Genomic DNA, 12064 nt, shown 5'->3' with positions numbered 1-12064 from the left:
CTGCTACACCTGCTACACCTGCTACACCGCTACACCTGCTACACCTGCTACACCGCTACACCTGCTACACCTGCTACACCGCTACACCTGCTACACCTGCTACACCGCTACACCTGCTACACCTGCTACACCGCTACACCTGCTACACCTGCTACACCGCTACACCTGCTACACCTGCTACACCGCTACACCTGTTACACCGCTACACCTGCTACACTGCTACACCTGCTACGCTGCTCACAGGCTGGCGTCACCTTCTACCACATTCCCTGGGGCCAGACACCTCGATCCCGCTGAGTATCGATTTCCTCGTTCTGTAAATCATGTCTCCAACAAGAACTGGATGAGATCATAGACGGACAGCAGGAGCTCCGCGAACGGCAGCTACTGTTAGCATTGTGGGCTTCCTGCCACAGGTCTCCCTGGGACAGACTCCATTTTCAGGCTCTCTGAGATGAAGGACTATTTCATTTGTCTCTGCATCCCCAGCCTCGTGTATGCTAAATAGCTTTGTTTTGTTTTGTGTTTAGGTGTTTGCCATAGGATGCATGTGTTCGCCAGAGAGAAACAGAGAGAGGGAAAGTGAGAAATCTCCCCCGCGGGGGTGGGGGGTGGGGGGATGACTACACTGCAGTCCCTTCTCCTCTGTTCTCCTCTTGGGACTGTGGGTACACATGCACATGCATCTGGGTCCAGGACTTGAACCGTGATTGGCTGGGTGGGAGTCCAGCTTCTTAACCACCATGCCACCTGTTGGCCCTGCTAAATAGTTTTTATAAATTTGATACATCATCTGACAGAAATCCATGCCTATTTTATAATTTGTCATTATCTTGCCACTGAGTTTTCTTATCTGTGGCTTTCACTGAAAGTATTTAGTAGAATCATAGCAGACGCTAACTCTTTCGCTTTTCATTTTATATTTTAAAACAAAGAGCTAGCGTTGAGAATATGTTCCTCCATCAGACAAAACAGCAATATGTCAAAAAGTTGAAAGTAAGCAGCATTGGCCAGAGGTATAGCAGAGGGGGGACAAGTCACCCTACAGTTCTTATTGCTGTAACTACTGAGGAAAGCACCCGGGGGAATGGAGACCACCAGCAGGCAGGGCTTGGCATGGCTGTGGGGAGCTGCACAGGAGCAGGGGAATAAAAAACTCTCTTGTGGGGCCAATAAGTGGCAGAGTCATTGAGGTGCTAGACCCCCACATGGTCGACCACAGCTTGAGTCCTGGACAGTGTGTATGTGCCCAAAATCCTGAGGAGGATAAAGGAGAAAGGATTATGGTGTGGCCATAATCACCCTGGGGGGGGGGGGATTTCTCCCTTTCCCTATCTCTGTCTCTCTCTGTCTCTCCATCAAATGCATTCACTCTATAGCAAAAATCTCTCTTTAAAAAAATTAAATGTGTACATGTGCATATATATACATATATACACACACATTCTAATTTTAGTGACGCTTGAGAAAGTGCGTGTGCACGAGCACGCATGTGTATATGTGTATGTGCCTGTGCATGCCTGAGTGTTATCTGCATGTGTGCCCAAGTGCACACGTGTGTGTGTATGTACCTGTGCATGCCTGAGTGTTATCTGCATGTGTGCCCAAGTGCACACGTGTGTGTGTATGTACCTGTGCATGCCTGAGTGTTATCTGCATGTGTGCCCAAGTGCACACGTGTGTGTGTATGTACCTGTGCATGCCTGAGTGTTATCTGCATGTGTGCCCAAGTGCACGCACGTGCATGTGCCTGTGCATGCCTGAGTGTTATTTGTGCGTGTGCCTAAGTGTGCATGTGTGTGTGCATGTGTGTATGCATGTGCCTGTGCATGCCTGAGTGTTATTTGTGCGTGTGCCTAAGTGTGCATGTGTGTGTGCATGTGTGTATGCATGTGCCTGTGCATGCCTGAGTGTTATTTGTGCGTGTGCCTAAGTGTGCGTGTGTGTGCATGTGTGTATGCATGTGCCTGTGCATGCCTGAGTGTTGTTATCTGCACATATGCTTGAGTGTGCATGTGTGTGTGTGTGCGTGTATGTGCCTGTGCGTGTTCACGTGTCATTACCTGTGTGTGCGCCTCTGTGGCAGTGTGTGGGGGGCCCAACTCCTAACACCTCTTGTTTCTCCCAGCTTTATATTAAATCCTTCAAGAACAATTGGAAAGAACTTTTAAATATTGGGAGCACTTTAAATGCTGGGAACATAGACACGATGACGCAAATAGGAAAAAGTTGAAAGACGTTAGACTTCACTGCTAATGAGGCTCACTGAGTAAGGGGAACCCGGGAACAGGAAGTCATTACCATGGGAACCAGCCTCGTAGGGATCAGAGCAGAGACCATCCAGTCTCCGAATCTCTACTCCCTCCAGGAGCCCCTGGGCTGCGGCAGCGAGGGAGGGAGGAGAAGTTCCTGCTGGAATTGCCACAGAGAGGAGGTGGCAGGAACAAGCTTTAACCTTCCTCTGCAGCCGGAATCAAAACAATGCATGATCAGGAATCAAAACAATTCATGAAGCTGTTACGGAAGAGGGCCCTAGGAGGTCTTCAACTTTCAAAAAACTACTGAAGTAACATTTTTAAATATATTGAACAAAAAAAAATACTGAACACACAAACATTTATTAGAGTTGGGAGGCCCAACCCAACCCACCCAGGGGCAGCCTCCGTTCGGATCAGCTCTCACTGCTCAAGACGGACGCCCTGCACTCTCCGTCAAACACGGACGTGGTCGCACGGGAGACGGCGCTGTTTCCCCTGAGCAGCAAGCCTGCTCTGAGGCTGGTGTGGTAGAAACAGCACAAGTCAACTCAGAATGTCTGGCTCGGGCTCCGGTTTGATTCCTGGATATTTAGCTCCGTGATCCCGAGCAAGCCCCTGAATCCTCTGCTTTGTCCATACATAAGAAAAACTCCCAACTTTGCGTTCCTCTGAGGTGGTCATGAGGATAGATAAAACATCGGATAGGCCAAGCCTTTTGGGAAAACATACAAAAATGTAGCACATGTATGAAACCCGCTTAAAGGTACAAAAACAAAGACGAGGCTCTCTTTGGCCACAGGCTGTCTGACCACTGCTCCAGAGACAGAGAAGGTTACGAGCTTCTTGAGTTTTCACCGTGGAGGTGCTTGTGCTCCAACAGGCATGCTGCCTAAGCTCCACGTGCACCTGCTGCGCCTTCATGCCCCACGTGCCAGAGCTCCGCCCTCATCAGCACGCACAGACGCGCCTCTCTCTAATCAATGTCATGGTATTCCGTTTTAGGTCACCTGGAGTCTGATGCTTTTTTTTTTTAAGAATTATTTTAATTATCTTTTTATGAAAGGTTTTTGCTATAGGGTGCATGCACTGGCCAGAAAGACAGAGAGAGACAGAGAGACAGAAAGTGAAAAATCAACCCCCCAGGGGGGATGGCTGCAATCCCTTCTCCTCCATTCTCCTCTCGGGATCTTGAACACACACACACACGCACCCGGCGTGAGTTTAAGCCACCGGATCCGGGACTCGAATTGCGGTCGACTACATGGGAGTCCAGTGACATAGCTATTACGCCAACTGCTGGTCCATGTTTTAAATATCTTTATTTATTTTAATTTTACCAGAGCGGGACAGAGCGGGGGGAATGAGAAGGAGAGAGAGAGGAAGCAAGTCGCCAGGTCCAGGACTCAAACTTCAGTCAGTCCAGTGCCCTTGACCACCACGCCACCTGCTGGCCCGGAGTCTGCTGCTTTTATAGCCTGCGATGGCCTAAATATCTCTGTAAACAAGTCTAGACTTGGTAGCACTGGTTTTTTTAAAAATACCCCAAAGATATGTGACATGATTACTCTCTCCTTTATAGAAAGCTTGTAAAAGCCTGGCATAGCTTGGATTCTAGACAAAAAAACAAACAAAAAAGAAACAATGTCAAGTGTGTGCTTTTAATAAGATTATTTCTATTAAGACACAATATTGCACTAAGTAGTCTGATGACAGGGTTGTACAAACAAAGTAAAAAAAATAAAAATAAAAGAGACATGTCATTCGTCCTCAATGTTTTAATAATAAGAAGAAACATTTGCAGAGGGCTTTGAAGTTCTGTGGGCATTTCGCAAACGTCTTTTTAATGTCTCTTGTTCCATATTTAATAGCATCACGCATTTGTAATCTCAGAATTTTGAGGGACGTTACAGTTCTCCTGGCTGAAACACTTTTTCAAAAATGAGTCATGAGGCCAGCAGGTGGTGAAGTGGTCAAGGCGCTGAACTCCCACCTAGCTGACCACGGTTTGAGTCCTGGACCCTGTAATCTGAAACTCACACCAAGTGTGTGTGTGCATACCGAAAATCCCAAGAGGAGAACAGAGAAGGGATTGTGGCATGGCCAACCCTCTAGTGGAGACTTTCTGTCTCTCTGGTGAACACATGCACCCTAGAGCAAAAATCTCTTTCCAAAAAGAAATAGTATTTGAATACCTCAAAAACGCCCATCATGGGAACCAGCAGTTAGCGTAATGGCTATGTCGCTGGACTCCCACGTAGTCGACCGCGGTTCGTGTCCCGGACCCGGTGGCTTAAAACTCACGCCGGGCGCGTGTGCGTGCGTGCCCAAGATTCCGAGAGGAGAATGGAGGAGAAGGGATTGCGGCGTGACCATCCCCCCTGGGGGGTGATTTCTCGCTTTCTGTCTCTATGTCTCTCTCTGTCTGTCTGGCGAGCACACGCGCCCTACAGTGAAAATCTCTCCAAAAAAACAAACAAACAAACAAAAAAAAAACGCCCATCGTCAGCTGCGTCCAAGGGAAAACACGTTTTACGACTAGATTTAATGTTGGAGGAAGCCACGCCCACAGCAACAAGGCTGCTAGGGAACAGCTGCCACGGGGATCTGAAGCTCAGACAAACCTGTAGTTGCTGACGGACTCATAATCCAGAATCGCATTCGCCGTTATCACGCCGCTCAGCGCGTCAATCTGGAACGCTGCTTCTCGGTTGCCAGAGACAATGGAGTACTCAACGAGGCCGTTCAACCCACTGTCCTGGTCAGTAGCAAAAACCTGTGAAGACCCGAGCCTGCCGTCAGGTAAGATTTCATTGGCCATGCGAGTGAAGCTGGTTTTCAGAGAAATGCATTGTGGAAGAATCACAGGGCACCCAGCACATTTTTAAGAGAATGGTTAGAGGAATAATAACACAACTAGAGCTCACTTTCAACTTTATAATACAACAGGACGGGAGGGAGGGTTCTGCACACTCATCAGAAGGATTTGCAAACAACTGCAGTAGGAATAGTATAGGTGTTTAAGCTACAATTGGACACAACAGAAACAAAATTACTTTAAAAGATCTAGTTTGCTCAAATAGAAAATGCCTGGTACTTTATATGGATTCATGCTAGCAGCAGAAAAAGAAACAAAAAGAAAGAAAAAGAAAAAAGAAACAAACAAAAAACAAAAAGAAAGAAAGAAAGAAATATAAGCAATCTCCACACAGTGAATGGTAATTTTTCATTTTTTAATTTGTTCTTGTGTGTGTGTGTACATAAAGTATTACAAATAAAGGAGGCCATGTGTAGATTTTTAAATTGTAATTATAGTTTAAATTAAAAGGGATCTTCAGATAAAATAAATGAAACAAAGCTTAGGGGGACTGCTAACATATTTTGGTCTAGATAATGTATTTGATAAAATATCAGGGAGTTGCTGAAGATCAAACAAAAGTTTTCTATCAAACTAACTTTATTGGGGGATTCAAGATTTTGTTTGGTATTCTCAACAGAGCCGGTCTGAGATGTATTGCATGTTGGGTGAATTCTCTTTACAAGTCAAATGATGTATAGGGATCAAACGCTTAAAATACTACTACTAATAATAATAACAAAAGATTTTGTTTAAGAGTAAGGCAATAGGTTTAGTAGGTGGTGTGGAGATTAAAGTGCTGGAACCCACATAGCCAGCTGAGCGGCCTGGGTTCTGGACCTGGAACCTTGAAAATCATACCAGGCCTGTGTGCGTACATACCCAATATCCTGGAAGTAGAATGGAGAAGGGATTGCAGTGTGGCCATCTTCCCTAGAGGTTGATTTCTTACTCTCCCTCTCCTTCTCTTTTTGTCTCTCTCTGCTGAGTGCACATGCTCTTAAAAAAAATGTGGACATACCTGTTAACCTTTGCTTTCCCCTGTTTGTATCTTCTATGCCAGCAGTCCCCAACCGTTTTGGCACCAGGGCCTGGTTTTGTGGAAGACAATTTCTCCAGTGGAAGGGGGATGGTTTCAGGATGATTCAAGAGCATTACATTGATTGTGCACTTTATTTCTATTACTATTACATTGTAATATATTATACAATTCACCGTAATGCAGAGTGCGCAGCCGCTCCCCAGTGCTGGCATCAATGCCTCAGCTCCACCTCAGATCATCAGGCGTTACATTCTGATAAGGAGCGTGCAGACTAGATCCCTCCCATGCACAGTTCACAACAGGGTTCTCACTCCTGTGAGAATCTAATGCTGCCCTGATCTGACAGGAGGTGGAGCTCAGGTGGGAAGGCAAGTGATGGGGAGTGGCTGTAAATACAGATGAGGCTTCACTTACTCGATCCCTGCTCACCTCCTGCTGTGTGACCCAGTTCCTAACAGGCTCTGGACCGGTATCGGGGGTCCCTATCCTATGCCGCTCAGCTTTGACCATAGCTCACATCCTCTGTCATCCCTCTTCTGGGTGATCACACTGATGTTCTCATGGGTTCTTCCATCTGACTTCTTACCCTGTCAGTCTGTCACTTAACTAATGCCAGAATTCTCCACAAACCCTGGGGGCCCAAGTAGAGCACTCAGGACCCCATCAGGAGGGCGTACAAGCTGGCATTTCACACAGAAGGGCCATACGCAGTTTCCTTTGGGATCAATAGGAAGAAGGCTGGCCCTATGGCCTGGTGGTTAAGGGAGCCTCTCCCACATGGCTGACTGCCATTCAAATCTCAATGTGGCAGCTTGAGAAATATGCTGGGCACAGGTGCAGAGGGGGCACAAGTTCCTGTTCCCAGGACTGGTTTTTTGTTGTTGTTGTTGAGATGTGAGTGGTCCTGCACACAGCAGATCTGTCTACCTGTCTGCTCACTCTTTAAGACCCAGTACAAATGCCCTTCTATAAAGCCTCACAGTCTTCCTCCAGGAAGAGCTTGTGTCTCTCATGACATTAAACATCCATGTCTATTATAACATCAGGAATATGACACTTAAGTTACATTACATTTCTGACTTCCCCACTAAAACGTGCCATTTACGAAGTTAGTCATTGTGTGTGTCCCTACAGGCTCCTAGAGAAGGCAGAGGACAGTGACTCTAGATGAACGAACAGGGAGAAGAGTGAAATTTCAGGTTCCCTGCAGTCTAAGCTTTCGTCCAATGCATCAAACATCGCACACACCCTGGAAACATGGAAAATGTAACCTGAGTGTTAGACATAGCCCTTAGATATTCCAACATCCATCTGTTGATAATAATTCTCACACACACATGTTTCCATTACCTGTAGGACACGAGTATTGTAGAACTGGCCTTCGGGCACCGATGCGTGGTAAGCACTTTGCTCAAAGCGTGGTAGGTTATCGTTCACGTCCTGGATCAGGATAGCCACGGTACTGTATGCCCTGTGCCTGCCGCATTCAGCCAACACGACGAGCTGCATTTCATGCCTCACCTCAAAATCAAGGAGCTTGGGTTCTTGCACAGTGAGTTGTCCTATTTTGATTCCAAAAGAGAAAAAAGAACGAGAGAGAAAAAGATGATGTCATAGTTACTTTTTTTAAAGAATTATTTTATTTAACTTTATTTATTTGTTGTTTAATTTGACCAGAGAGGGACAGAGTGAGAGAGAGAGAGAGAGAAAGAGAAAGTGAGAAAGCAAGCCACCTAGCCCAGGACTCGAACCACGGCTGAGTTGGGAGTCCAGCGCCCTCAACCACCATGCCACCAAAGTTACTTTTTAAGAACATCCCAAAACAGGAACCAGCAGTTAGCGTAATGGCTATGTCGCTGGACTCCCACGTAGTCAACCGCAGTTCGCGTCCCAGACCCAGTGGCTTAAAACTCACGCCGGGCACGTGTGCATGCTTGCCCAAAATCCCGAGAGGAGAATGAAGGAGAAGGGATTGCAGTGTGACCATCCCCCCTGGGGGGTGATTTCTCGTTTTCTGTCTGTCTCTCTCTGTCTGTCTGGCGAGTGCATGTACCCCATAGCAAAAATCTCTCAAAAAAAAAAAAAAGAAGGAACGTCCCCAATCACCTTCGATACATATGTTCACATGCTCACCTGTCCCTCAAAAGCCTGCCAGTGGCTGCCCTCCTTTCCCTCCAACCAGGGTCAGTATGAAAAAAGCTAGAAAAACGGAGAGACATTTGCACGCAAGTAGAAGGAAGGGCAATGAACATCCGAAATCCGGACACTGCTCACCAGCGGACCTTCTTTCTCACGCTGAGCCGCAGCCATCTGCAAAGTCCCCCTTTCAGACATCTCCCAGACCCACTCTTAATCTGGCTGCCGCTGCCCCTCTCGGGGCCACCACTTTCCCCACCATGTCCCCTGCATCAATCAGGTAGGCAGCTGCCCCCACCAACCCAGGCTCCACTCCGAATCTGTCTCTGTCCTGCATAAACGCTCCTGCAGCCCTCGCAGCGTCTGTGGTCTCCTGGCATCTCTACCCCACAGGGGCCACCTGCTCGGCCCCTCCTGGCTCAGTCTCACTCGTGCATCTCCACTTTGCTGTCTCTGCTCGCTCGTGACCCTCACTCACGTGCTGTTCCTGGAACGCTCAGTTCAGAATCCGAGGACATGCACTTCGGTCCGCCTGGAATGCCCCCCGCTTCTGGCTTCCCCGACTGCCCACTATGCCAGCCCCCGACAGACTCTCCCGAGGCACCTGCACTCCCAGGCAGCCAGGTGGTCCCTGCTCACTGCTCTGGTCCTGCTCCTCCCATGGGTGCTGGCTCCCCAGGGCGAGCACCATCCACTGTCGCTCACACACCCGCAGAGCCCGCGCCCAGCACAGGGTCTGGCCCGCGGGAGGCATCGGCACGCGCTCATGCTCAGACCAAAGTGGAACAGGCTAGGGAAGTGAAGGCGGGGGACAATGCTACACTCGGGTTTTCTCCCCAACTTAAGAAACCATCTCCCTTCAGATAATTTCCTTCTCTACTTTCCACTCCGCTTTTTTCTCTAAAGTAAAATTTGTAACTCAATGGATTATTTTTACTTTTTAATTTGTCAGAGATCACGTGTACTTGCCCGAGAGAGACAGAGAGAGGAGAGGACAGGAGGAAGCACCCTGTGTGGGGCATGGCCTGCAGCAACCCTCCTCTGCCTGTCCCCGTCAGGGTTTTCAGCGCATGTGCTTGTGCACCTGGCTCATTCCCCAGGCTGCCACGTCTGGGACCTGAACAGCGCAGCTGGCCACGTGGGATCCAGCTGCCTTAATCGCCATGCCACAGGCTGGCCCTGTGATTATTAGTAGTGAGTTTATTTATTTATTCCTTCCATTTGAGACAGAGACAGAGGGAGGAAGAATGAAAAGAAAGGAGAAAAAGACAGGGGGAGAGGCTCCCACTCCCAGCCACAAACAGCCAAGACCACTGCATGCACGTGCCCAGCTGGCTCTGCAGGGAGACCTCGGGGCGCGAACCCGAGATCCCCACGTGGCCTCCATGTCGTGGAGCACTGCGTCCCCACCATGCTGCTGAGGCTGGCCCCTTAGGGTGACGTGGCTGTCCCTGTCAGAAGCCCTATCCCATGGAGCATCGCTGAGTGTGCCCTGACATGGAGTGGGGACCCTGAGACCGAGTTTAAACCGCGGCCCTGGCTGCTTAGGTTAGGCCGGTCATCTGGTTCTACCACCCACTTAGTAACCTGGAGTAGGTATTTAGGTTCTGTAAAGCAGGGCATCCTCCTTTGTAAAATGGGAATATTAGTATTACTTCATGGGGGGGGCAGCAGATGGCATAATGGTTACATCACTGGATTCCCACATAGTTGACCGTGGTTCGAGTCTCAGACCCGGTGGCTTAAACTCATGCCAGGCACGTGTGCATGGGTGCCCAAGATCCCAAGAGGAGAAGGGATTGTGGTGTGGGCATCACCCCCTCACCCCCTGGGGTGTATGTGTGTGATTTCTCACTTTCTTTCTCTGACTCTTTCTGTCTCTCCAGCAAGTGCAATAGCAAAAACGCCCTATAGCAAAAATCTCTCTCTTAAAAGAACAAAAGAAGTATTACTTCATGGGCCTGCCCCATACCTAGTGGTTAAGGAAAGCAGATCCCACTTACCCGATTACAGTTCTAATTCAGGCCCTCGTGGCTTGAAAATCACCCTGGGCACTTGTGTGTGTGCATCAGAATCTCAAAAGGAAAAAGAAACAGACGGGAAGAGATTGTGACATGACCACATCTGATTGGGGGTGGGGGCTTTCTCCCTCTCTCTGTGGCCTGAAGAACACACCTGGCCCCCTCCCCCTGGCAGGTCTAAAGGACAATGACATCACGGGGTGGCCGAGGAGTGAGCGACACAGTGATATACTTCGGCTGTCTCTCTGCAGAGTAGATTCCTCAATGTTTTACCCACACTCGTCTGCCCCTAGGTCAACATCTTTGTGAGATCCGAATTTAGAAAGAGAACATGGAACAGCCCTGGGCTGCCAGAGACATGAGTATTTGAAGCAAGCACCTGCAGTAATTCTGTAACTACGTTCTGGCTGCCACAGTTCTTGCTTTTTCTCCCAGGGTGGATTTTCCCAGATAACCAACCTAATCCACGACCTTCAGGTCCCCTGTGTCTTGGATCTACCGTGAACACAGACTGTCACAATAAACTGTCCTTCCTACTGAGTGTTTGGGGGAGGATTCAGGGCTTATTCTCTGTTATTAATTATATTATTAATAGAATTATTTCTATTCTATATGAAGAACACCACCTAATTGAAAAGTTTATAAACTCACTATCATTTTGTTGCCACCAGATTTAGTTATCAACTGAGTCCTAGAATCAAGTGACTTTTCCAAACCACGGTCTGTGAGATCAACACCTCGAGAGAAAGTTTATAGTAGTCTAGCTTTGGGCAGCTGGAGAGTCAGCAAAAGGCCTTTTGCTGAGCTGGGGATGGAAAAAGAACTGGTACTGAGAACTCTTTGTGAAGTAGGAGGGATTCCTGAGCTCCCAAATGCAGGAGCCCAAGTGGTTCCAAAGCTCTCACCTGATCTGTCTCCACCAAACAGGGTGGTCAGCTCGCTCTCATGCTCTGTTACTGTTTGGAAAGGAAAAATAAAATAGAAATGCAACACTAAATGCCAGGGTCGCTCAGTAGAAAGTGTGCCAATTACAGTGCGGATCAAAGTGGAATTTTTAATAAAAGACTTGTGTCCGGGCTTTGATTATTGGAATTTTGCACTTGGAATGGATGTACGGTTCTAATGCTTTCCTTGCTTGGTTTTGATTTGGGGCATAATGACTGGCATATGCCGTGAACAGTGTGAGGAGGAAAGACAATGACCATCCGTGAGACGATTCGAGGCTGACACACCTACGAGGGCCACATTTCTCTTCAGATGACACATGGATGTTCCCCGGAGACATCAGGATGTCCTTCTGCAATGAGGGGAAAGTATTGCATGGTAGAAACCCACATTTCCCTTTGAGTAAGAAGCCTCACAGGGGACCAGCAGTTGGCGTAATGGCTACGTCACTGGACTCCCATGTAGTCGATCGCGGTTCAAGTCCCAGACCCGGTGGCTTAAACTCACGCCGAGCGTGTGTGCGCCCGATCCCAAGAGGAGAATGGAGGAGAAGGGATTGCGGTGTGGCCATGCCTCCTGGGGGGATGATTTCTGACTTTCTGCCTCTCTGTCTTTCTGGCGTGCACATGAGCCCTATAGCAAAATCCTCTCAAAAAGAAAAAAACAAAAAGAAGAAGCCTCACAGATCCAACTTCACATTCGTGCTTCCACGTCCATGTGGAAGTTACGTAATGACTTGAATCCTACTTCCCTGGAGAGATGAGTCCATGCAACACTTGTCCAAGTCATAAATACACAGCAAAACGCG

At 48.1% G+C, this 12064-nt stretch overlaps 1 protein-coding gene across 1 annotated transcript in view; it reads right to left on the bottom strand.

Moving 5' to 3' along the window:
- Positions 1-12064, bottom strand: part of DCHS2 (dachsous cadherin-related 2) — a 298657-nt gene that overhangs the window by 24883 nt on the left and 261710 nt on the right. The window contains 2 exon segments of the mRNA XM_027769135.1: positions 4880-5031; positions 7505-7716. Of these exon segments, the coding sequence (XP_027624936.1) occupies positions 4880-5031; positions 7505-7716 (364 nt within the window).

This window comes from Tupaia chinensis, unplaced genomic scaffold (assembly GCF_000334495.1).
Source record: "Tupaia chinensis unplaced genomic scaffold, TupChi_1.0 Scaffold148680_1, whole genome shotgun sequence".
In the NCBI taxonomy this organism is placed as follows: Eukaryota; Metazoa; Chordata; class Mammalia; order Scandentia; family Tupaiidae; genus Tupaia; species Tupaia belangeri.
Note: the sequence above shows the minus strand (reverse complement) of the source record. Positions and strands in the feature narration are given on the sequence as shown.